General features: G+C 27.6%; 3 protein-coding genes and 2 long non-coding RNA genes across 17 annotated transcripts in view; 2 read left to right on the top strand and 3 right to left on the bottom strand.

Moving 5' to 3' along the window:
* Positions 1 to 26,801, bottom strand: part of LOC105668601 (uncharacterized) — a 51,492-nt gene that overhangs the window by 10,372 nt on the left and 14,319 nt on the right. The gene's annotated exons all lie outside the window — the stretch shown is intronic.
* On the bottom strand, positions 565 to 2,696 carry LOC136999660 (uncharacterized). The gene is made up of 2 exons (XR_010889967.1): positions 1,525 to 2,696; positions 565 to 1,019 (listed from the first exon to the last, which is right to left on the bottom strand). It is a non-coding gene; the product is annotated as an uncharacterized lncRNA (long non-coding RNA).
* Positions 2,671 to 22,402, top strand: LOC136999654 (uncharacterized). 12 transcript variants are annotated; one of them, XR_010889961.1, is made up of 16 exons: positions 2,671 to 3,771; positions 3,874 to 8,186; positions 8,267 to 8,446; positions 9,038 to 10,625; positions 11,340 to 11,474; positions 15,489 to 15,747; positions 16,191 to 16,253; positions 16,681 to 16,884; positions 16,979 to 17,080; positions 18,313 to 18,536; positions 18,617 to 18,874; positions 19,013 to 19,177; positions 19,476 to 20,505; positions 20,580 to 20,806; positions 21,155 to 21,191; positions 21,513 to 22,014. XR_010889961.1 is itself a non-coding variant. In XM_067354112.1 (14 exons), exons 10-14 carry the CDS (start codon positions 20,367 to 20,369, stop codon positions 22,199 to 22,201), a joined length of 726 nt encoding a protein of 241 aa, XP_067210213.1. In that variant the 5' UTR covers positions 9,609 to 10,625; positions 11,340 to 11,474; positions 15,489 to 15,747; positions 16,191 to 16,253; positions 16,681 to 16,884; positions 16,979 to 17,080; positions 18,313 to 18,536; positions 18,617 to 18,874; positions 19,013 to 19,177; positions 19,476 to 20,366; the 3' UTR covers positions 22,202 to 22,402. The 12 variants fall into 12 exon arrangements, 11 of the variants coding, with proteins under 11 accessions (XP_067210213.1, XP_067210224.1, XP_067210216.1 ...); XM_067354112.1 differs by lacking the exons at positions 2,671 to 3,771; positions 3,874 to 8,186; positions 8,267 to 8,446; positions 21,155 to 21,191 and adding an exon at positions 22,102 to 22,402 and having other exon boundaries at positions 9,609 to 10,625; positions 21,513 to 21,672; positions 21,915 to 22,014; XM_067354123.1 differs by lacking the exons at positions 2,671 to 3,771; positions 3,874 to 8,186; positions 8,267 to 8,446 and adding an exon at positions 22,102 to 22,402 and having other exon boundaries at positions 9,609 to 10,625; positions 21,915 to 22,014.
* On the bottom strand, positions 15,894 to 18,165 carry LOC136999658 (uncharacterized). The gene is made up of 2 exons (XR_010889965.1): positions 17,954 to 18,165; positions 15,894 to 17,527 (listed from the first exon to the last, which is right to left on the bottom strand). It is a non-coding gene; the product is annotated as an uncharacterized lncRNA (long non-coding RNA).
* On the top strand, positions 22,472 to 26,658 carry LOC136999652 (uncharacterized). 2 transcript variants are annotated; one of them, XM_067354111.1, is made up of 6 exons: positions 22,472 to 22,809; positions 22,886 to 23,030; positions 23,845 to 23,921; positions 24,153 to 24,359; positions 24,908 to 25,080; positions 25,266 to 26,658. In XM_067354111.1, exons 1-5 carry the CDS (start codon positions 22,551 to 22,553, stop codon positions 25,063 to 25,065), a joined length of 846 nt encoding a protein of 281 aa, XP_067210212.1. In that variant the 5' UTR covers positions 22,472 to 22,550; the 3' UTR covers positions 25,066 to 25,080; positions 25,266 to 26,658. The 2 variants fall into 2 exon arrangements, with proteins under 2 accessions (XP_067210212.1, XP_067210211.1); XM_067354110.1 differs by having other exon boundaries at positions 24,908 to 26,658.

Here is a 26,801-nt window from a genome sequence, read left to right as displayed (position 1 = left end):
TTTTTCAAACAATTGTTCACTAGGGACTTATAAGTCAACAACAAAATTTACAAGTCAACAAATGGATTTTTATATTTTATCTTTCTATTAATAAGAAAACTGCTAAAAGTCTGAAACATTTAAATCAAAATAAAAATATTGAAAATCAAAGGTATAAGATATAATTGTTCAAGATATTACAAAATTATTGTGGGTTCTAATATAAAAAAAATTGCTAAGTCCAAAAAATTATTTTTATAATTTTTATAAATTGTTTTATATATAATAATATTTATATAATATACATAGATGCATATCAGACTCTATTTTAAATGTATTATGTAAAAAAATTGTAGTAAATTATTTAAACTTTAAATGTTAATTATTATCATTTACCATTTAAAACAATTAATTTGGACTCAATCATTTCTATCTGAACGCCTATGTTATTCGATTCATCTAATACAAATAATTCCAATACAGTAATTATTCTTTTGTACAAAATACATAAAATCAAAAAATCTAAGCACATCAAAAATTAAAACTCAAGATGCTAAAGATGTCAAGTTTCAAAATAAAAATATCAAAAAAATTTCAAAATATCAGAAATATCAGAGATATTCCTATAAATTACAACATTTTGATGTAAAAGATATCTAAAAATAATGAAATTACAAAGTTTCAATTTTATTATGTTATAAATCATAAAAATTTCGATGAAATATATTGAAAAAAAGAAAATAATTAAACCTTCTGCATATTGAATCAAAGATTTCTTTTAGTGCAGTACGAGTCTCACGAGAGCGCTTTAACATTTTTTCTTTCATTTCAATTTGTGCTTTGATAAATGGTTTCTTAGGATGATTATGTTTTTTTAAAACAGTTACAATATTATCTTGAAAAGCAACTGAGCCAGGACATTTGGTTGTCCTCCGTGTATTGCATCGAAAGACATTGTTGTAGCGACTGTCTATATAGTACAAATAATCATCATATACGTAAAGAAGTGTCCCCTTCTTTTTTCCAGGAACAGTTTGCATCTACAGTGAAAAAAATATATCAGTTAAATCTTTCATATTGCAGAAATAATGTCAATATTCTCAGTTCTCAATTAATATGTACTGTTAAATTAAATTATTATAAAGTAACTTATTAAAGTTTTAAATATATAAACCTTCCATTAAAAATGAATAATGAAAATAAAAAATAAACAATATTTCTTTAAAGATGCAGCAAAATATTAATTATAATTTTTGCACATACAAATTCTTTATAAGTGAAATTTATATTGTATTGTACTATTGAGTAATTACAGAATCACATTATTTTTAATTTTTTTATATTTAATTAACCATGTTAACAAAAGCAATAAGTAACAGGTTAATAAAATATTTCATGTTGATGAATAGTTGATGAATTTAATCAACAAGAGAAAATTGCATAAAAGAAACATACTGTGTCTGTGAATATGTACATGTCTACTTTAAACATATTGATATGCATCAAATATAAAGTTCTTCATGCTACGGATACTCTATTACTTACTATGATAATCAAACAGGCAAACAGGCAAACAGGCAAAATATGTTAGATAAAAACGATACTCTCCTTGCAAAAAATATTTTAGTATATTTTATATTTTAATTGCTACTTGGAGATACAACACGAGCACGATAGTTACGACAAAAGCGGTATTACGACGACAGTATTTCAGGCATATAACGACACGAGCGTAGGATAGATTAAAAGTTACATACCGCGAAAAAATCGCGAGAATCGAGCAATAAAAACAGTACACATGTACTGCTTTTATCAAATACTATACCAGCACAATTGTTATAACAAAAGCGGTATTACAACAAGAGCGTTTCAGACACATAACCACACGAGCATGATATAAAGTTATGTACCGAAATCGAACCGGAAAAACATCGCGAGAATGTTTCTGCACGCGTACGCCGTATTTATCGGATACAATATTAGCATGTTTTAACAAAAGCGATTTTACGACAAAAGCACATCAAACACTTAACGACACGCGCACAGGTAGAAAACTGTAGACAGGGTGAGAAGAAGCGCGGGAACGTGTATGCGCATGCACGGTTTATTACGGGTGCGTTCCACTTAACGCAACGACCGCGACCACGACTGCAAAATTGCGCGTTCCACTGGCCTAGTTTACACCGATTGTTTAGTACGCGTATCAAATACTAAATCTGCTTCTCCGATAGGTATAAATCGTTTAGTGTAAAATTTACATCAATCAAAGAAGCTGATTTAGTGCTTGGTCCGCGTACTAAATAATCGGTGTAAACTAAGCCAATAGCTCGCAAATGTCGCAAGCAAAAATTTTAGTGGAACGCATTAGACGACCACGGCATCTTCTGATAAATTTATTTCTATAACTGTGTCGCTTTCAGTATTGTAAAAAAGAATTATTTGCGACGACATTGTCAAACACTGTCAAACACCACGAACATTCTAGTTTAAAAACACGCGCGAAAATAGCTAAGATTACGACGACCCACGTTTGAACCACGGACGTCGTGAGCTCGACGCGGTCGCAATGACGTCATCTATGACGTTTCAAGCGTGACCACAAAGTATTATAAAACAATGAAATTAACATGTAGTTTACTGTAGCAGCGCCAAGTTTTTTTGCGTTTTTTAATAAATATCTTTTTATTTTGATTAAATTTTTTATATTTTTTTATTTTTTAATTAAATATTTTTATTTTTTAAATATTTTAGTCCCACTTGGTGCCATTTCCTGATATCATATTTTTTTGTAGAAAGTATATATAATAGCTTTTTTGAAAATTTTAATATATACAAGTTTTTTTTTAAAGGTTTTAATATATCTCTTGATAATATATATGACAGGTTTTTTTGAAAGGTTTAATATATACAACAATTTTTTGAAAGATAAAACAATACGGTTTTGTTTTAGTTGTGACAAGATTAGAAGTTACGTACCGCGGAAAAATCGCGAAAATCGAGCACATTGTATGTACTGCATTTATCACATACAAGGCGAGCACGGTAGTTATAAGAAAAGCGGTATTACGACTAGAACATTTCAGGCACATATATCGCAAACAAATATTGCTTCTTCCTAATTGGTCAATTCCCAATCTTCAATCTTCAATCTCAATCTTCAATGCGTCGTCTGATACGGGCTTTATGGAAGTATTGTAAATTGATTAGCTACCGCGTTGTCTTTTGCCGCGCGGCAAGCGTTGTCGTTTTGTGTGCAAGAGTCAATAAATATGGTTTGTTCGTATCGCGTGCCCCAACATGTTCCTACTTGCTTAAATGCGCTTCAATTTATTTGTTCAATCAATTGAAACGCGTTAATCAATTAGAAGCGGGTAAGAGCGTGTTAAAGCATGTAAGAACATTCCGACGCAAACAAACCTAAAAGATGTGGCTTTGTGGTTTGCTACAACAATAATATAACGCAAAAATGATGATTTCTTAGCAAGGGGAGAATAAAGTATAAACTATTTACTAATGCAGCCAATTCAGCCAAAAAGAACAGACCTTATGAAATTGGCCATGCAACGCATGGTCTATATATTATTACGTCTATGGGTTACGTATTCCCGAGTCCAGAATCCAGAATATGACATTGTTGTAGCATGTGTTGTATATTGCTTCTGTAGTATTTTCGCTTCTGTAGTATTTTCGCTTCTGTAGTATTTTCGCTCGTCGTTTTCGCTTTTGTTGTTTAATTTTCATTTTGTTTTATATATTGGTTGTCAGATATGTCATTTTATGGCTTAAAACAACGTAGGTACTTTATATTATTCATAAAATTTTATATTTTATAACACATTATATAGTATATTGATTAATATTATTTCATAAAATAATACACCAAAAATGTTTCAGAAAATGTGCAGAAAGCTTGTCGAAAACCCAATTGCGATGATTTGGATTGTGGCTTTGTTCACTCATATAAATATTGTTATGAATACCAAAATACAAAGTGTTCTAGACAGAATTGCCCGTACCTACATTGCACCAGCGTCGAGCAATTTCGATACACAGTGACGGGTAAAGCAACAGACAATTTAAAAAGAGAAGTTGGCCGAACGTTACAAAGCGTGAACATATGCGGCAATTTTAAAAAAAATGTATGTAAACGAGCGATTTGTAATCGTCGACATATTCGTCCTGATACACAGCCGCTTGAGTGTCCGATATGTCGAGAAACAATTACAATGAAAACTTTTGGTGCTGCGACGTGCGGACATATATTTTGTTACAACTGTGTTTTACAATTTATAAGTAATGACGAAAAAATAATTATACAATGTCCAATGTGTAGGTTACATGTAACGTACAGAGAATTTATATAAACTTTAAATACATTCTTTTATTGCTATTATTTTCTTACTATTTACTATTAACATTTTTGTTTACTTCTACTATTTACTTACTTTACTTGTTTGTATTTTTATTACATTTTCTTTCTTTTACTTTACAATCTTTATCTTATTTTACCAATTATACCTATTATTTACATGTATTCATCTATTGCATTTAATCGACTAGTTCTTATATAATATTTATTTCATATTAAATTTTTCACTATCTAAATACTTAAATTGGCTCTTTGTTTCTTATTGCACTCCTATTTCCTTCTACTTCTATTCTGTATGTTACCCTTACTCTTTCTCTTTCTTAAAATTCCTCTTCTTATCCTCTTCTTATCCTAATTCTATTGTTTTGTCTTTAATTTTTCCTTTTTTTCTTTTTCTTTCCATTTTAGCCTATTTAGAATCTTTCCCTTTACCTTATCTAACTCATCACTCCAAACCAAGTAAGAGACTGACTATGAAATTTAGGCGAAAATCAAAGGTAAGACATAAGAATGTGTTCTATGTACACTGAAGAAGAATAAAAATTAATCTGAAACAGATTATATTGATACACAGATTAGGAAGTGAACAAAAAGCAAAAGTAACCTTGCGATAACTCTGGAAGTTTTTTATTTCTTTATACGATGAAATTTTATTATTTTTTTCATACTCACATAATGTAACTTTAACTCTTATGTTATGCATTTAACTAAACATTGAAGAAATTATTCTTTATTGTTATCTAATTCTGTATTTCTTTATCTAGAACCATAACAATAAGATGCTTTTTGCATATTTCAAATATCTTGTTTCGTAAATATTAAATTTGAATACAAAGATTTAGACGTAAAGTTTTTATAAGATTTGTGCAGTATCAAAAAACTTATGCTTTGAATATACAAAACATCTTTTGAATAGATATAATATATATTACTGTATTGTATTCTTAATTTTTATATTAAATAATACAAAGAAAATAATACAATAAGAAAAAAATAGTTTAGATATGATATGTAGAACATATATTCTCAATATTATATATTTCTTTTGAATATTTAATTTGTGCAAATAACTGTTTCTTACATAAACAGTATATACAAAGTACATAAACGCAAAAAAAGGACAAAAATAGTATTGATAAAAGATTATACTTGAAGTTCATATAAATTTTTTGTACTTTACGTGTAACTCACATATTCGACATTTTATGCTAATTCCTTCCTCATCAGGACTTATAAATTGTAAGGCACAGTTATAACAAAATATATGTCCGCAAGTCGCCGCACCAAAAGTTTTTGTTACAATTGTTTCTTGACATATCGGACACTCAAGCGGCTGTGTATCATGACGAATATGTCGACGATTACAAATCGCTCGTTTACATAAATTTTTTTTGAAATCGCCGCATATGTTCACACTTTGTAACGTTCGGCCAACTTCTCTTTTTAGATTGTCTGTCGCTTTACCCGTCACTGTGTATCGAAATTGCTCAATGCTAGTGCAATGTAGGTACGGGCAATTCTGTCTGGGACACTTTGTATTTTGGTATTCATAACAGTATTTATATGAGTGAACAAAGCCACAATTCAAATCAGCGCAATTCGGTTTTGGACAGAAAGCTTTCTGCAAGACATTTTCTGAAAAATTTTTGGTGTATTATTTTATGAAGTAACATAAATCACTATATAATGTGTTATAAAATATAAAATTTTATGAATAATATAAAAGCTATAATTACCTTGTTTTAAGCCATAAAATGACATATCTAACACCTAATATATAAAACAAAATAAAAATAAAATATATTTCCGAAATATTCTTACAATATTTGCACAAAAGCAAAAAAACGACAATAATTAATAACGAAAACAATAAGAGCGAAAACAACAAAAGCGAAAACGACAAGAGCGAAAATGTTATATCAACAATATGCAACATACGCTACAATATGTTATATTCCGGTAGCACCATAGACGTAATATAGACCACGCGTTGCATGGCCAATTTTATAAGTTTGTTCTTTTTGGCTGAATTGGCTGCATTAGTACACAGTTAATAATTTTTTTCTCTTCTTGCTAAAGGCCATTGCACGTAAAAAAATTTTAGCATTATCCGTAAGAAATAAACGAATCGACCAATCATAGTGAGCAATAACGCGAGCGCAATCTTAATTGCTCAGTGTGATTGGTTGATTTGCTTATTTTTTACGATTAATACTAAAACCTTTTTTGTGTGCAATAACCTTTGAGAAATCATCATTTTTGCGTTATATTATTGTTGCAGCAAACTACAAAGAGCCATCTTTTAGGTTTGTTCGCATCGCAATGTTTTTACATGCTCTAACACGCTCTTACCCGCTTCCAATTGGTTAACGCGTTCCAATTGATTGAACAAACAAATTAAAGCGCATTTGAGCGAGTAAAAACATGTTGGGGCACGCGATACGAACAAACGATATTTATTGACTTTTGCACACAAAACGGCAACGCTTGCCGCGCGACAAAAGACAAAGCGATAGCTAATCAATTTACAATATTTCCATAAGAGCGATTATCACGGTTCGGTTATCACGTCGCTTCTTGCTGCACAGCAAGCGTTAGAGCTTATCCAGACAAACTTACATTGTCGCATAAACATATGCATAAGAAAATTGATTGGTCCATTTCCTTATGCATTTGCTTATGGACCAATCAATTTCCTTATGCATATGTTTATGCGACTATGCAAGTTTGTCTGGATAGGCCTTTACTGCGTCCTGTGTGCAGAAGCTATATTTCTGCTTTCAATAAAATATCATTTATTTGCTACTATAGTGAAACTTAGCAGTTTCCTATAACATTGACATAACTCAAATATAATGATTTCTTAGCAAAGGGAGAAAAAAAGTATAAACTGTGTATTAATACAACCAGTTCTGCCAAAGGAACAGACTTTAAGTGCATGTCAGACTAAAGATTAAAAAATTGTGATTATGAATTGGAGATTGTAATTTGATTAATTAGTATAAAGCAACCTAATACTGTTATACAGGGTGTCCCAGACTTACCGTATCACCCGTTAATGGCAGATTCCTGAGGTCATTTGGAGACGAAAATCTTAATACCAAAATGTCGAGGCTACTATAGTATTTGAATGGGAAAGGCTTAAAGTTTACCAATCAGCTTGTCAGAATTTCGCGCGCTCAGGGACATCGCATCTCAAAAGAACCCTTGCACAACACTTTATTCAATACGTTTTATTTACTTCACTCAGCTCTTATTATTTCTTTATACTAATTGGCTAAATTACAATTTCTAATTCGCAATTTCAATCTTCTAATCTTTAGTCTGATACGGGCTTTATGAAATCGACCATGCAACGCGTGGTCTATATATTATAATGTTCATAGTACTATCGGCATGCAACTTTGGTATAGGTTATATTTGCTTGTGTCGTACATTTCGCTATTGTCGTTATTTTCTGTCTATTATTATTTTTGCTATTGTCGTTCTTTTATTCCAAAAATATAAGTTTTAATTGCAAAAATGATTTGTCGTGATTATATGATACGCGTGTGTTATAGAAAGCCTTGTAAAATGTATCATAAAATCATAGCCTGTAATAACGAATCATGCAACGGCAATAGAGTGTGCAAATTTGTACATCTAATGGAAGATGAAATAATTGAAATTAATAATAATATACGATCGTTTCGTGAAACGGTGTACAATGAAATGAAACGTTTAGCTTTCATTTTAAGAGAATCTTATCCTACAGAATTAAGAGTACACACCTGCTCATTATATATGCTGGGAGAGTGTGTGTGGCCGTGCTTATCATGCGGAACAATTTCCAACAACAGTAAGTCTTCTTTAACTGTTTAAAAATTTTAATTATTAATTTAAATTATTATGATAAATTAAACGTATTTTTAATTTCAGTAAATACTCCCCCAGTATGTAGCAAATGTTACATAATATTAAATGGGGATATAGAAGCATTGAATTGTGGCCATGTATATTGCAAGTATTGCATGGAACGACTGCAATTTCGCATAGATGGTGCCTTGCCAGCATATAATTGCGTAAAATGTCATATGTGGGAAATGTTTATCACGTTATGTAAGTATGAAGAAAATAAATTTCTCTTTATCTCTATTTTTAACAACGTATCGCTAATTTGCAACAACAGTGACTCAACAATTTGTCACAACAGTGATATAATTAAGAAGTAATGATTTTCCAGAAAATAAGTTTCAATGTTACAATTTATTATAATTTTTATATTACAGTGAAGCAACTTTCTCATAGAGATATTTAATATTTCACTTTTGTTCTACTAGTAACAAGCAAAATTTGTTCTTTTCTATATGAGTGACTCAAAGTTAGCAAATTTTGAATTATGTCATTGTTGCAGCAAATGAGCGATATATGAAAAATGGAATTGGAAGCTTATGCTTTTTGTATATCTTGAAAAAATTTTTTTTGCTATATATATTCATCATATGTTAAAAAAATGTTAAACTTGTACTTATGTTCTGTACATTGCCAAAGAGTATTTCAATTTTAAAAAAAATATTCATTTTTAACATTTTTTAAATAGATTATGTTAAAAGCAACACATTTAATTTTATTTTTATTATTTTATTTAAGAAAATCTATTTTAAAAAGTATAAATTTATATATTCTAATAAAGATAAAATATGTTTACAGATGGAACAGAAGGAACAATTTAAACATAGAAGAAAAGATGGAAATATTTATATTTACTTTTATATTTGGTATATAACGCATTTAATCAAATATTAAAAATTATTTCTTATTAAGGGAAAAAGTTAGTAAAAACATACCGTATCTATAAGACTGACTTAAAAACGCATTATCTGCATAGCTTTTTCGAAATTCTTTTGGGCGTATATATAACAAAAAAAATGAGCCGGCATCTCGATGTTACAATAATTTAACAACCAATGTAGGACTAGCTTTGCAGTACATTGGTCGCATTTAGCAGAGTCAACAGTTGAAACACAGTAATCAGTAAATATTATTTGTGATTGCAATATACTATTTGATATACAACTGTTATATCTGCTAAATGTGACTAGTAATATTGAAAAATGAATATCGGTCTAAGCATGTAATCAGTGATGCCAATTCGAGCTCGCTGGTACCATGGGTATCCCCTCCACTACGGTACCAATGGTACCAGCGAGCTCGAATTGGCATCACTGCATGTAATAAATGCGTATATGAGCATGTTCCCACTTTTCTTTGTGCGCAAGCCGCAAGAGGGGAGAACCTTCGGAGCCACGCCATATTTGTGCGCTTTTTGCCATGCCATGTACAATGGGCGCGTTCAGCAGAACATGGTTGCGTTCCGTTTCGCACATTATGCGCACGAATTACATAGAAAACGTTCCGTTTCACTCAATGCGCGCATGAATAGCGCTTAGAATTCCCTAGATTCCCACCACCTGCAGCGCATAATACACGCATCAGCTACCTCAAGTTTGAGTTGCAGCAGCTTATGCGTTCCATGCGATTGCGTAATTGCATATGGCGATTGATAGCGATATTATAAAAAGTGTCAAAATAGGAAGAGTCATAATGGAAGAGTCATTGATCGAATTCCCAGTCTTCATTGAAGAAACGTAGAGTATCATTACATTTATTGTGGAATCTATTTTGATTTTCCGCTTCTAATGCGTTCAATATCGTTCCGTTTCAAAGCATGTATCATGCGCATAATGAAACGAAACGCAGCCAATGCGCTAAGCATTAGCGATGCAAACGATGCGTGCTATGCGCAAAACGGAACGCAACCCAAATCGCTTGGTAGCAATCGAACGTGATTGGCTCTTACTTTTAGAACCAACAAATCAACGTTAAGTGATGACTAGACGACAATTCAGCAGTTGTTCTGCTGAACGCGGCCAATCTTCCACGAGCTCGTGTTGTTACATGTCTGATGTGCTTTTGTCGTAAAATCGCTTTTGTTATAACGTGCCAACGTTGTATCTGATAAATGCAGCGTATGCGTGCATGTTTCTTGCGATGTTTTTCCGCGGTACATAACCTTAAATCTATATTATATATTATATATATATTATGCTCGCGTATGTCGTTATATGTGCTTGAGATGCTCTTGTCGTAATACCGCTTTTGTTATAATTACCGTGCTCGTGTTGTAACTCTAAGTTACAGAAGAATATCAAATATACCGAAATTTTTTTTTACATTGTTCTTATTTTGCCTGTATTTTGCCTGTATTTTTGCCTGTTGTCAACATTCCGTTACCAATGTAAGTAAAATAGTACTTAAAGGAAAAATTTTTTACTTGCTATGTATTAATGTATTCAATTCTAGTTTGAAGTATCACGTACATATTCATAAACAATAACTTTTTCTTAAGAAATTAGTTTTGCCGTTATATATATTTATTTATATGAAATATTTAATCAGCATATGGCTAATTTCAGTTTAATATAGCTTGCTAAGCATAAAACAGATTCTGAATAAATTGCAAAATATTATAGATAATATTCGATAATAGTCAAATATTATTCTATATACTGTAATGTAAATTCAGCTTATGTGGAAAGAAGTTATGCTATTCCAAATTTTATTATATTTTATGTATTGTACTATACTTTTAAAAGAAAATAGCTTATTTTGTAATTTTAATGAAAAAACTATGTGTTAATTTTGAAAATAAATAGTAACACTTAATAGTTTTTGCATTTAAAAAATACATATTAATTGAGTACAGAGCATCTGTATATAGTGTGAGTGAAGTATTGTTTATATCTATAAGTGCATTTAAGGAGATGCTTATTAATAGTAGTACAGATATGTATGCCATAAATGAATTCTGTGACATTCTAAGAATTTGTGAGAAATGCTTATGTATAGCAAAACTGTTAGTAATTTCAATATAACATTATTATCCAGCAATTTCTAATTCTACTTTTTTAAATTATATTATTAATTTTAACGTTTTTTAATTATTTTTTAGATGGAGGAAATAAATGGGAGGAAATCTGGTACAATAATTTACGTAAACTTTTTTGAATAATTTTATGAAAATAAACCGAAAGAGCGTATAAAGGGTTATTGATGGAGGAAACTATAATTCTAAGTGGGAAACCAGGTTTGTGGATTTTTGGTAATCCATAGGCTCTAGGAAGGACGCCGTCACTTGTCATTAAGAGTCTATAAATATTGTCCTCAATAAAATTGTTTCTCTTCCACCTCATTAATAATTCCCTGTTTACTGTGGAAGTTGGTGTGGACAATCGGATTAATTTCCTCGATTTAACTCTGATTGTGAAAAATAACACTATCACATTTAACTGGTTCCGGAAACCTTCTTCTTCAGGTAGATTATTAAATTATCATTCCCACCATCCAATATCGCACAAAAAAGAGACCATTATAAGTTTAACGGACAGAATTTTTTTACTTTCTCATCCTGAATTTCATAACAAGAATTTTACAATTGCAATCAATATCCTACTTAATAACTGTTTTCCTATCAATTTTATTTTTTCGACTATACATAATAGGCTTAAGTTTTTAATTCATAAAAAATCTAGTGACTTTAATTTAATTAGTAATTGTTCAAACAATATTTATGACAATAATGACTTTAAGACTTTTTTTACCATTCCTTACATTCCTTCGGTTTATAAAGATTTTAACTCCATAGCCAGAAGCTTCAATTTAAAATTATCATGTTCAATTCCTAACAATCTAACACAATTCATACGGACGGGGAAAGACAGTTTAAATAAATTTTCACATTGTCAGGTTGTTTACATGATATCATGTCGAGATTGTGAGAAAACTTACGTGGGTCAGACAAAAAGACAGCTTAATACTAGAATCAAAGAACACAAGAATGACATAAAAAAGAGCTGTTCCCCCTCTGTTATATCCAAACATAAATTGGATTTTTCTCACGATTTTGACTGGGACAATGTGAGAATTCTGGACGGAGAACCTTCTTATGGAAAGAGATTGATATCCGAAATGGTGTTCATAAAAAGACAACGTGCAGGCTTGAACAATCAAAATGACACAGAACGGTTACCTGACTCTTATCTCCCCATTATTAATTTGTTTCCCCCTTTATAATTGTATCGTTTTTCTTTTCATATATTAATTCCTGTCTTCCCCTCCTAGGTACTTATACCCTCCCCTCCATACTCCTTGTTCTTTCCGTCCCCCCCCCCCCTTCTCCACCGCCCTCTCACTAATCTTTCATCGCTTGAATTTATCGTTATTCTATCACGTACATTGAGGTTTCAATCATCACATTATATGGTTCTAAGTTTTTTCTCCTACCTCGTTCCATCTTGTGTGGACGAGCTTTCTACTATGTTTAACACAAGTATGTTAAAATTTGTTTCTTTTTTCTGTTTTTTCGGTTTGCGCTCAATTTGTAACGGGAATTTTCTCATTTGGCTCTTTTTTATTACAGTTTAACGTGGTTTTAACTACTCTTCAGTTTATTATGTCAATTTTATTTCGTTTTTTGTATTTAATTTTTGCGTTGCGTATTTATTAAATTTTGTAATAACATTGATAAAGGCCTGATGACAGGCTGAAACGTTTGTTTTTTAATGTATTGTTCAATGGTTATAAATTAATACACGATAACCTTCGCACGAATATCTGGCTGTTGGCTCTTTACGCTCCTATCAAATTTATTGATTAATTAAAATATCTGCTAACATTTCTTGAACAATATTTTAGTTTTATTACTTTATTTTTAATAAATTTATATATGAATCTGAATTTAACATCTATTTTAGATGTTTGACTAGCACTCTATTTTTAATGCTATTGCATTGTGATTGTCTATATGTTTATATATATATATTACTGTACATTTAAAAAATGTACAATGATTGCTACAGTGGTTGACTCCTCGTTTCAATCACAGGACTAAAAATTTTTTATTGATCTATTTATGTTGTTTAACTTTTTACTACAAGTATCTCCCTTGCATTTCCTATCATTCATTTTTAATCCTGAAAATCCACTTGTGTAATGATATTTTTTTCTTTTAATTCATTAATATCTTCAATTTTATATGTACTCTAAATATTTTTTTTTGGAGATTTTTTCTTGTTTGATTACATTTTTCTTTTTCTAAATTAAAGATTATAGTAATATTGTATAAGTATACAATCTATATGTCAATCTGGTGTATTACATATTCTTTTAGATCTTTTTAAATTTGTTTCCCAATTTTCTTTGACTGGTTTTTCTTTTTTAATTTCTGTTGTTTTTTCTGCATCTTCCTATTCATTACCTTCATCTTGAACTTCTTAAAAGAGATTTATTTATTGTACTTTTTTTTAACAAGTTTTTAAGCTTTTTTAAATGTATCTAAATTTTACATTTCTGCTATTATTTAATGCTTTTCTTTGTTCCACAATGTATGCCCTATTAATATCCTATAAAGAAATAACTCTTACTTCTCTTATTATATTGTGTGTGTGTGTGTGTGTGTGTGTGTGTGTGTGTGTGTGTGTGTGTGTGTGTGTGTGTGTGTGTGTGTGTGTGTGTGTGTGTGTGTGTGTGTGTAAAGGTCTTATTGTTTTTTTAAATTAAACCACCAATTTTTTTTATAAATTAATTTTTTTTATATAAATCCATTCATCACATTCTGTGTAAAAAATTATAAGGATGCGGATGTAATGAACAAAAAATGAATAATTTACGAGATATTTTATATCTTAGTTTGACATATTTTTTATAAAATATAAAATATCTCGAAAAATATTTAATTTTCGGTAATCTTATCTTAATACCTTAATGCACAGAATAATGAGGAATCAATTAATTGTGTAAAAAAAAACAGTTGTTTTTAAAAAAAGTATGCAACTGCATGTTGCAAATTACATATTTTTTTTAAAGCAACTGTATTTTTTGCACCAATTGATTTGTCTCATTATTTAGTGCATAAAAGTATTAAGCTTCTCAAAAATTAAATGTTTTTTTTAGGTATTTTGTATTTTATGACAAAATAGATCAAACTAAGATATAAAATATCTTGTAAACTATTTTTTTTTTCTATTATACCCTTATAACTTTTTATACAGAATGTGATAAGAAATCGATTTATATAAGAAAATTATGATGATTCAACTTAAAAAAACAATGGTGACCTTTAAAACTCAAAAAGGTCACAAGTTAAAAAAAATTTTATGTACATTTTATTGGGGACTAAAAACCATATTTCCTTTATTTTCGTTACTTCAATCAGTTATGAGATATTTGTCCGAATAATTAGACGAACACCCTATGTATGGTTACTTTCATTCAATTCATGTTTTAACAAACCTAAGTTTTTTTTTTCAAATGCTCAACATATTTTTATAAGCTTAAAGTTTTAAATACAGTATATCTATTTTATATTGGCTTCTTACAATTTAAAATATTTTTATAAAATATATAGTATAAATAATTTATTTGTTGATTTGTAATGTAAGTTTTTAAATTTTATTAACATTAATATTATAAATACTACAAAGATGATTATAATATTCATTTTTTATTATTTTATTTGAATAGTCATGAAGATTGACAATTTTTATTTACATATTAAAGTAGAAAACAGAAGTTTTTAAGAATTAATTAATATAATGATTTTATTGATTGTTATTTGTGCAATGTTTTCTGCTATTGTTTCTTTTTTTTGGTAAATTTAGTACGATTAAATAATGACATTTTATGTCTTATATAAATATATGTGTATATTCTACAAAGAAGTTAAACAAAATTAAATAAAATTAAGGATCAAATATACGAATTTTTTGCAGAAAAACGAATAATTTGTTTACAAATAATTTTGCTCTAAATAAGATCATTTCTCACAAATACTAGTTAATGAGAACAAATTAGAGAACATTTGAAGAAATATTGTACATACCATATAATGTCTATACTACCTACTTGTTCAATTTATTTCTGAATTTTGTACGCTTTCATTTGACTTTAAATATGAATCATAGATTTGTTAAAACATGAATCATAGATATTACATACACTCTTTCTTGAGATATTAATTTTAATTCTGTAATTAATATAAGAATTTATTATTGTTGCTTGTAACTTATATTTGTTGTAATACAGATATTTGTTTGTAATATAGATATCCTGAAGCAGCCACAACATTATCATATGCAACATTGAAAACTACATTGTACCGTGAAAGAATCAAACTTCGCCCAACTTTACCAAAAGATATGGAGACTCTTGCTACGAATTTATCAACTTACCAACCTCTTGAAAAATTTTACAAAGGAAATGTAACTTGCAGCGATGGAAAAAAAGCATTAATATTTACAAGTAATGAGCTATTGCAAGAATTACAAAAATCAACAGAACTTTATGTCGATGGCACATTTAATGTAAGTTTGTATATCTTATAATACACACACAGTATATTGTTTCTATATATGTATATGTATATGTATATGTATATGTATACAATAAAAATAATATATAACGATACTCGGTGTAAACTGTGAGGATAACGAGCCAGAATTGGATGTTCTTTTGTAATAATTAATTTGTTAAAACTCTTAATGTTCATTTATTAAATTTTTGATGTTAAAAACTGTAGATGTTTCGGTCAAGTATGCAACCATTATCAATGCAATAAAATTAGTTGTATATAAAAGTCATGTATGGATGAGTGATCATAAAGTTTTAACAAATTAATTATTATAAAAGAATATCCAACTACTGACTCGTCATCCTCACAGTTTATACCGAGTATCATTATTAATACACACGAGTCTACTATTTAAGAGGTTAAAAGTAATACATTTAAATAATGTTAACTTTGCAGATTGTTCCACGTGTACCATTAATGAATCAAATGTATACACTACATACTCGATATATGAATGTAGTAAGTAATAAAAATATATTATAACATGAATTATCACTAGTTAAAATATTGCATATGTATAATATTACTCAATAAATCATAAAAAAAAATAGTATAAAAAAGTTGTAATATAAGTTAATTTATTTTATTAATAAATACTAATTTTATTCTTTTATAATATAGACATAGAAAATGTCAAGTTTAAAAAAAGTAGTTTTAAAAAAATATAATTTAATATTTATTTTATATGTATATCATGAAGTTATAAATTATATAAAAGTATATGATTCCTCTTATTCTTTATAATAAATCTATGAGCCTTTTAAATATGTTTTTTCTTTAAAAAACAATAAAATCATGATTTGAACAATATCAATTGATGCTTTATCCCATACTCTTATTCATTGTTTAATTATAATAGGAATACTGTAATTTGTTTATTTTGCAGGGTATTGCTATGATCTTTATCCTGTGTGAAAGTCGTTCTAGTAATATGTACAGAGCTATTTGGAACAAAATTCTAGAGTTAGTGCCAATGCTTCAACATAATGTAAAATTTATAATGAGCGACTATGAGACAGCAGCCATGAAAGTGATAAATGAACAATTTCCAGCAGCAGCAGCACATGGGTGTTGGTTTCACTATAATCAAGTGTGCATTATAATTTTACATAATTTATTTTTTATGTTTATTCTATATTATTTACATAAACCAGTTATTATAATACATAAATATTCACTTACAGGCACTTTTGCGTCATTGGCGGCGATTAGGCTTAATGGATGCACCAAGAAACATTTTATCAATAACTATGAGTATGGCATTCCCACATAGCACGAAATATTACGTAAATATTTCAGTAATATTGCAATATACCAGAAATATTACGCATTATCGTACTATATTACAGAAATATTACTGATATATTACATGTTGATAAATAACATTGAAATATTACAGTAATATTGTAATATATTGTTGCAAGATAATAAATAATACATATAATTAGAGCGATGTTATTGAGACGTTATTAAAATATCAAATATATTGATACATATATATTATATATATCATATAATATATATGTATCAATATATTTGATATAAGAAAAGTCTATTTGACCGTCATTATTATTTGCTATATTATAAACTCTATTTCGTTTAACCTTTTTATATATTTTTGTAAATTCATTTAAACTTCTTTTATGTGCTAAACGACGTTTGTGTCTATCTGTGTAATCTGTCCACACAATTTCGCCATCTGTTTCTTCACTAGATGACATGTTGATGAATGTCTAGTGTGTATATATATATATATATATATATATATACAATTTATATTCGTACCTTTTTGAAATTCAGCACTAGATTAAGTATATAATTTATTGGTGCCAAGTTATTTATTAAATCCTGACACTGATATTACGTGAAAGACACGCGCACGTTATGTTTAAGTAAGTGCGTCTTTATAGCGCCTTTACATTAGATGCTCATTGGTCGAGATAGTCTTATGTTATATATATGCAATTGTGTTATTTTGTGTGCGATAACCTTATATCGGATCGGAATGCATAGTGTGCATAATGTAACGTGCGCAGATTGTTTTTCATGTGATAGTGTCAAGATTTAATAACTTTGATACTAATAAATTATATACTTAATCTAGTGCTGAGTTCCAAAAAGGTACAGATATTAATTATATAATGTATATGTGTACATACATTCAGAAATTTCATGATTTCAGTTTCCTAAAATATCGGTTTATTTTAGGTCATATATTTATCTTTGCCGTGTTTTACCAAACTTGTTGCTTCTTGTATTATTACTAACTGACTCTCGATTAAATTGTAATAACACGCTATTGGGGTTATAATAAGCATAAATATCTTTTTTAATAATGCATAATTTTTCATTTTTCTAGTACTTCAGTTCCCAAGAAACCATATTATATATATATATATATATATATATATATATATACACATATATTACTATATATATATATATATATATATATATAATATATATAGTAATATATGTATATTTTTAATGAACTCATTATTTCTGTCATTTTTTTCAGATTCTCTTTTCACAATAGTTGAAAATAAAATTAGAACATGTATTCAATCGTTGAATTTAATGATGGAATATTTGCTATTCCAACTATTTGGTTAAGCACAGACAAGAAAAAAGCTAAATGGCCTCCATTTGATGAAAGAAAAACTTTGAAAGCTATCTCTAGGAGAGAAGAACCTGATGAAAATTGGGAATTTTTAAGTGTCATAAGAATTTTTGGAACTGCATGTAAAATAATAATATAGGTTTTATATGTTCAATTAATAATATATGTTATATAAGTGATAAAAATACTTGTTTTATTACAGCTGATTATGATAATGCTATGAAAAAAGTGTCCTTAGCAGAACAGCTGACTGATATTAGTGATTCAGAAAATGCAAAAAAGACTAGAAAACGTCGTGCACGTCGTATGTTATCAAGTGAGGATTCTGACAATGAAGAATATCCTCCAAGAAAAAGATCAAACAGAATTAAAAGTAGTATGAAAAAAACAATGAATTCCAACATCCAATATCCAGAATTTCCTTCAACATCCAAATTACCACTTATTAGTATGGAAAATGGTAATTATATATATATTTACAAATTGCATAGCAAGTAATATACTTCAGTCAATGTACTTCTTAAACGCTCCATTAATTTGTGATATACATATTATTTGCTTGAATATAACATAATTTCTTTTCTTGTTTCTATTATAGATAATTCAATTGAAAAACATGATGGTGATACATCAATTGTACATGATGATGATACATCAATTGTACAAAAGAAAAATACTTTTATGAAAACATTCACCATTAAAGATACTTCTACAGATATAGATGTAGATCACACAAGTAATGAAAAAATTGTTGACGTAATTGGTAAGTCATGCATAAAAGTGATTTACAAATAATGGAAATTAAAAATTTTTAATTTTTAAATATTTCTACAAAAATTATGTATGAGGAAGGAAAATATTCTCACGAAAATAAATGCCCAGATAATTTGTGCGAGTTTATATTCCTCTCACGCGTGAATATTACGTGTATAAACAAGATCTCGCAGCTTTTTTTATAAATTTATTAATATAAAAGAAATAGTATACCTAATTTTAATCGAAATGATTTCAAATCAATTACTTTTAAAATGATTCAATTTTTGATTTCTGCTTTATTTCAGAAGCACGTATCTAAAAGATCATGCATAAACCAGAAGAAGTGAAAATCCAATGATGCGATGTCCGAAGAATAGGCTGCAATAAGATTTTTCATTCAACATCAAGAAATGCTTATTTAACAGCAGCTTCTCATTATCATGGGGAAGACTTCGGCGTTTTTTTTCCTTTATCTATTTTGTATTTAATCTGTTCTCCGGACATCGCATCTTCGGATTTTTACTTCTTTTAATCCATGGAGCACGACTTTTTGGATATCCGCTTTTGGAATGAAATAGAAGTCAAAAATTGGATCAATGATTACTTTAAAAGGCGAAGCATTTTTTCGTCGAGAGATTGGCACCTTACCTGAGAGATGGCAAAAAGTAATCAATTCAAAAGGATATTATTTCGATTAAAATTGAGTGTACCATTTCTTTTATATTAATAAATATAATCTAAAAAAAACCAAGAACTTATTTGTACACTTAATAATAAGTCTGTTCTTTTTAGCTAAACTAGCTGCATCAGTTCAGAGTTTATCTTTCTCCTTTCATTTCCAATGTGGAGAGAAAAAGATAAACTTTGAACTAGTGTAGCCATTTTAGCTAAAAAGAACAAACTTAATAAGATTATTAAAATATTAAGTAATAATCTTTGGTTCTCTATAGCGTAAAATTTAAAAGCTTTTTAAAGCCCATTAGTCGAAGGGCGAACAATCCGCACGCGCGCACTGTGAAAGCATTGTGCAGACATTTTGTTATCTGGGTAATTGTTAAAATATTAATGTAAATATTGGGTTGGCAAGAAAGTCATGTCGTAATAAGTTTTTGTTTTCGCCTTTCATTTAAATAAAGGAAAAAACGACTTTCTTGCCAACTCAATAATTAATTTTTTTTATTTTCATAGATAACGCAATGTTGACAAAATATAATGTTGACACCTCAATTGTACAAGAGAAGAATACTTCTCAGAAAACATGTTGCATAAGAGAAACTTCAAGAAATATAGATCATACATTTTTAACAACTAATGAAAAAATAGATTATTTAATTGGTAAGCCATAAAATGGAAGTTTAAAAGATTGTTTTTTAATATTTAATTGTTTTTAATGTTGCAAATATTTATAGAATTACAAAAATTATCTATAAAGAAGGAAAATGTTGTTCTTACAAAAATTAATGATCTACTAAAATCTATCAATAGTCTGGATAAATCAGGATATATAGATAATGCTACAGTTAATAACAAGAGTGAAGATGATGATAATATTGCTTCTTTACTTCCAATTGAAGATGCAGAACAACTGAAAAACTTCGAAGAAAAATTAAAAAATAAGGAATTTTATAATCAAGCGGTACACATATTTTTGCAATTTTACAACTTATTAAACAATTTTTTTAAAACTTAAAAGTTTAGTTTAAAAGTCTTTCAAAATCATTTTTTTAATTACATTAATAAAATAAAATGCATTCAACATTATTATTATTACATATACATATTATTATACAATAATATTATTACTACATATAATTATAATATATAATTCTATCAAGAAATAGTAAATGTTGAAAAATTTTATAAAATAAGTAGAAATATTACTACAGTACAAAAAATTAGATATAAACTCTTTTGCTTTAACAAATAATATATATATATTAATAATATATATTATATATTACAAATAATCCACTTTTTAAAGTAGACAATTTCTTTTCCTGACAATTCATCTGCAATGCAAGGTATATATATATAAATTGATATTTTCTGTAGTAATAAATATATTGCAATTAATTTGTTCATAATGCTTGTGCATGTGTGTTAAATTTTCTATGCAGAGTAATCAGTATCTTTCTTTTTAAAAAATGAATGTTTTCATGAATGAAAAATGAAAATGATTAATATGTAAATTTGATTTCTATTTACGCTTATTGAATACATACTAAATAATGATAACGACTTACTATTTTATCATAAATATATATTGCATATGTTATCATAAACATATTGCTTATTATAAATAAAATAATATATTATTTATTTATTTGTAATAATTATTACAGGTGACTAAATTATATTATCGAGGAGGAAAAAATGTTGACGAAGTTGTGAACAAAATAATGAGGCAAATTTTTACTAACTCTCTAGCATGTAGTTACAGTTATCTTGGAAAACAGAAAAAGAAACCGTTTTATAATTTAGTTTTATGTAAATGCGTTTTGGGTAAATTTTGTAAAATTATAATAAATTCCCAGCAAACACAAAGTAATAGTAACATAACATTATTGTGTAATAATTTTTCAACACTCAACAGTGTAACTATTACATACAAGGCAATGTTACTTGCAGTTACATTTTTGAGTGGGAAATTATAACAATAATGTTATGTTACTATTATTTTGTGTTTGCGTAAGTTTATATTGTTAAAGATAATTGAAAATAATAATAGAAATTTAATATTTCAGGTGCCGTTTATCGTCATAAATTTGATGTAACAGAGGACTACATCATTAAAAAAATAGGATTTTGGCTTGCTAATGCACCTACTCGTCAGGCTCGAGAAAAGTAAGTACAGTTTTTTAAAATATCACTTACAATAATTAAATTAAATTTTATTGCACAAACATAAATATATATATATAAAATTTTTAGAATAAAGGAAGAAAAAAGCAAGAATATAGAAAAGGAAAATGTAAAATCAAAAGACACCGACGATATTCTTGCACTTTCAGGAAATGAAAGTGAAGATTAAAAAATTTACAAACGGAAAACTTATTGTAACCATATATATATTATATGCCATTCAGTTTGTACTAACATTGTACGTAACATATTTTAATATATAAAGTATTATTGTGTATTAAAATAATTTTATTATTTAATTCCTTGCTATATTTAATATCACATAAATATTACAGAAATATTCATTAATATTACAGTAATATAATTGTGATATATGACTACAATATTACTGCGATTAATCTTCGCGGACATTTTAATATTGCTGTGACATCTCAATAATATTTAATCAATATTTCTGCTATATTTCATGGTAATATTGCAATGGAAAAATAATATTGCTGCAATATTGCTGCAACATTATGTGCTATGTGGGATTGGTTCCTTCTGATTGTTTTGAGGAAGCACTTTCCTTTATACAATTTGAAGTCGATCAAATTTCTCATGAATATCCTGCTGTTAATGATTTTTCAACATATGTACGCAAAACTTGGTTACCACTAGCATCAAAAGTCAGCGTTTATGATTGTCCTGTAAGGACAAATAATATAACAGAAACTTTCCATAACATAGCAGGAAGAAAATTCAGTAAATCTCATGAAAACGTCTGGAGTTTCTTAGGTAATGTTCTCATTAATATTTTTTTTCCATTTTATATATAAAGTAAACAAACTTTGACAAAATAATATGCTTACAGATAATCTGCGAATATTAATAACTGACGAAGAAATAAAACTGAAACGTTTAAAAACAACCGAAACTACTGGGCATTATACAACTATTAAAAATAGAAACCGAGATAATAAAATATTAGAAATGCAAAACTATTTTGCAACAGGCAGGTTAGTTTATATAAAATTCTATAACACATAATCTTTCATCGACGTTTTCTTTCGCAATTTTTAATCTTTGCATAACACATTAATAGCGAATTGATTATACATTATATAATGTATTATGCAAAGACTAAAACAGACTTTAATTTTAACAATTCATAAATTGACGCGATAATCAAGAGCTGTTAGATATGAAATTGACTTGACAGCGAGAAATAATCTGCATCGAGATTCGAGACTTTTGAGAATCGATATAATATAAATTTTTTAAATGAGAAGAAAGTCGACTTATAAAAGCACACAAATAGCTTTATTTATAAAAAAATTTAATTTATTGTCGTTTTTTCAATTACTTTTTTGTATATAAGCAGTATATTTTTGAAAACCTATTGTGTACTATTTATATCTATTGATTCCTATCATTTTTTAAATAAAAGCTTTGAAAAAAACAGCTATTTAAAAAATAACAATATACGTAATCTTACATTTTTTTACATCAGATAATTACAAGAAAAATTGATGTATCTAAAAGAACAGATAAATGTGTGATTCTATTTATAAGATTACTTTTAGATTGATTTTTCGTAAAGATTAATTAAAAATGAATATCAATATTTTCAATTTTGTGTTAAATAATTTTCATTAAAAACGACTAAATTTGCGACTGAACATGAAATGAAGATATTAATTTCCATTTTCGGCATCCTGCATTTATATTGTAAATTTAATATTTTTATATGTTTCTTTTTTATTTCTACATATGTAATACATAGTAGTATATATGCAATACATAGTAAAAGTATTTTTTTATTCTTTTTAGGTTGGATCTCAACAATTTCTTACGTTTTTTCAACGACAAATATGAAAATATGATAAAGGATAAATTACTTTCTAATGGTATGTCTATTATTAGTAATTAATAAAATTTGATATTTGAAGCTTTCGCAAAGTGGAAAAATACTACCCTCTGATTTAAATTCATCTAAATAAATATATACAAAAAAAACTTTATCTTGTAAAGATATTATATTCTTAAAATATTTAATATATATGAAATAAAAATGTTAAATATCTTGATTGTATGGATATATATTTAAATTTAATATAAAAATTATATTTTTACAAAAGATAACATACCTAATTCAACATTTGATGAAGAATATGATCATGTGTATTTAGAAATAAAATCAAATACACTGCATAATATAGAAGATGACACAAAAATTAATACAAAAAGGAAAACACCATTACAAACATTAAATTATGAGGAAATGAATCATTCACGTACAAAATATCACAAAAGAAGACAAAATAATGTGTTAAACACTGATAAAGGTAAACATGTAAATTTTAATATTACATTTGCAAGCATCATACTTTTAAAAAAAGTGAAATACAGTGGTTCGAATAAAATGAAATAATATACTCCATTAAATTTATTTTTATTACTTTTACAACTGAATAACATAACATATATTATATAAATTTATAACAATTCTACTAGATAACAATTTTGTTTTTTTTTTGGATTTAGTATTTGACTGTTATTGATCTTATAAAGTTAATGTTTTTATACATCAAAATTGATAACGGATATATAATAAGTTATTGTATATATATTCAAATTAAACATATCATTATTTATATTCCCTTACAAACACAAATTATAATACAATCTTTTTTGTACATCTAAGATGTATATATTTGTTTATATTAAAAATAAATTTTGCAATTACAGTAACACAAATTTCAGATCCTACATAGAAAAATTTGGACATATATAACCAAATTTTTCTATGCGGGATTTTATGTTTTTAAAAAATATATATCGTTATCATATTATTATAATAAATATATTACTATAGTATCATATTTGTTAACAGAAAACTTTAATAGAGAACACGAAAACACACAAAAACAAGATATCTTAAAATTACCAGAGTTAAAGGTGATTTTACAAAGGATAGATAAAGTATCAAAGGAAGAAATAAAAATATCATCAAAAGAATCATCAAAAAAACGTCGCAAAATAAGAATTTAATTTAATTGCAACAAGGTAATTATTTCACAGCATTCTACTGATGCAGAATTAAAATAAAATAAGATTTGTTAACTTCGACAAATATTCATATACTTAATATTAACATTTTCTTTTTCTAATAAAAATAAAATATATAGAAAGTACTGGAAGATGAATATTTATATTTAAATTAAGTAAATCAAATTTATTCTTTGGATTAGAAACTGAAGGATGATATTAAACTGCATCAGAAGAAGAATGTACGAAAAACATATGTACTGTGTGTCTTGTAAACGAGCGTACACATGCTTTTATACCTTGCGGTCATTTGGCTTGTTGCTTTTTATGCATCGAACGTTTAGAAGCCGATCGATGTCCGATATGTAACGTAACATATGATAATTACGTAAGAATTAGAAAACCATAAAACATTCATATCTATCTACATAAAACATTTATATCTATCCACGTAAAAAATTTAAATTTCAAAATTGCTGATATTAATATTACTTGATGAGTTTCGAGAATTTAAGTTTTAAAAACACTGATATCAATATTACTCGAATGATATCAATATTGATGACAAAAAGATTCTGTGATAGAGATAGATGTTTGTGTAATTTTACTTTGGAAAGATATATATATATATATATATATATATATATATATATATATACATATATACACATCTATAGATTGATTATACATTGTTGCAAGCGGAGTTAATAACTTACTTTAATAAGATAGATAAAAGTTCGATTCTTTTCTCCGATAATAAGTGCTAAACACGTTACACTTTTTTCTATTTGTCTACAGAGTGGTTCTACAGTGCATTAAAAATTTCGGTTTTTATCGCGAAGAATGACAACTTAATAATGGCTTTAACTGAAAAATACTTTGTATTGACTGACAATCAGGCGACAATTTGCGTTGTAGGATCACCCTCAGAATAATAGTTTGTATATTTTGAAAGATGTATAGATTATAGAAATTTCAGCTTTTTTCAGATTTATTTTAAGTCAAAATATAGGTATAATTTATAATCAGATACAGACATTCAATTTCTCTAAATGTATGTTTCTTGCGTCAAAGATATATGAATGTTTTTATTCTTTTTTTGTTACATATAGTATGAAACTGTGATTTTATTTTATACTATTATACAGCCTTAACCAAATAAGGCAAAGTACCTGACTTATTGTATGTATTTTATATATAATACCAGAGATTATTACCTAAATATAAGTAGAGTTGAGAAGTTGATATCAATTAAATGTACCGGAATGTCTTTGCTATAATGGTACGTACAATTTATTTTATCCAATCGCATTGAACATTTAGCTACAAATTGATGGATGACGTCAAATTTTTTAATTTTTTTCCTGTTTATAACTATGAGTAAGAATGACTATAAGTTATATCTTTTAAAAGACGTATCATTATAGAAATGGCAGCATTTTATATTCTAAGAAAAATGTATCTTTCGCATATAACGTAATTAGAGATTCCAATTTGTGCAAAGCTATAAGATGCCAAAGATACTTTTACTTTTTTCTGTAATACTGTTACGAATATGTACTAAGTGTTGTGATAGTTTTATACTTCTAAGTAATATAGGTCATTTATATGAAGATACAGATTTAATTTCTGCAAATGTATGTTTCTTGAGCCAAAGATATTTCAATTCTTATTTTTCACTTTAAACTATTGTTTAAATAAATATTTAAAATATAGTGTGCCGCATTTTATATATTTAG

The sequence above is a fragment of the Linepithema humile genome, chromosome 4 (assembly GCF_040581485.1).
Source record: "Linepithema humile isolate Giens D197 chromosome 4, Lhum_UNIL_v1.0, whole genome shotgun sequence".
Classification (NCBI taxonomy): domain Eukaryota; kingdom Metazoa; phylum Arthropoda; class Insecta; order Hymenoptera; family Formicidae; genus Linepithema; species Linepithema humile.
This window is presented reverse-complemented; position numbering and strand designations above follow the sequence as displayed.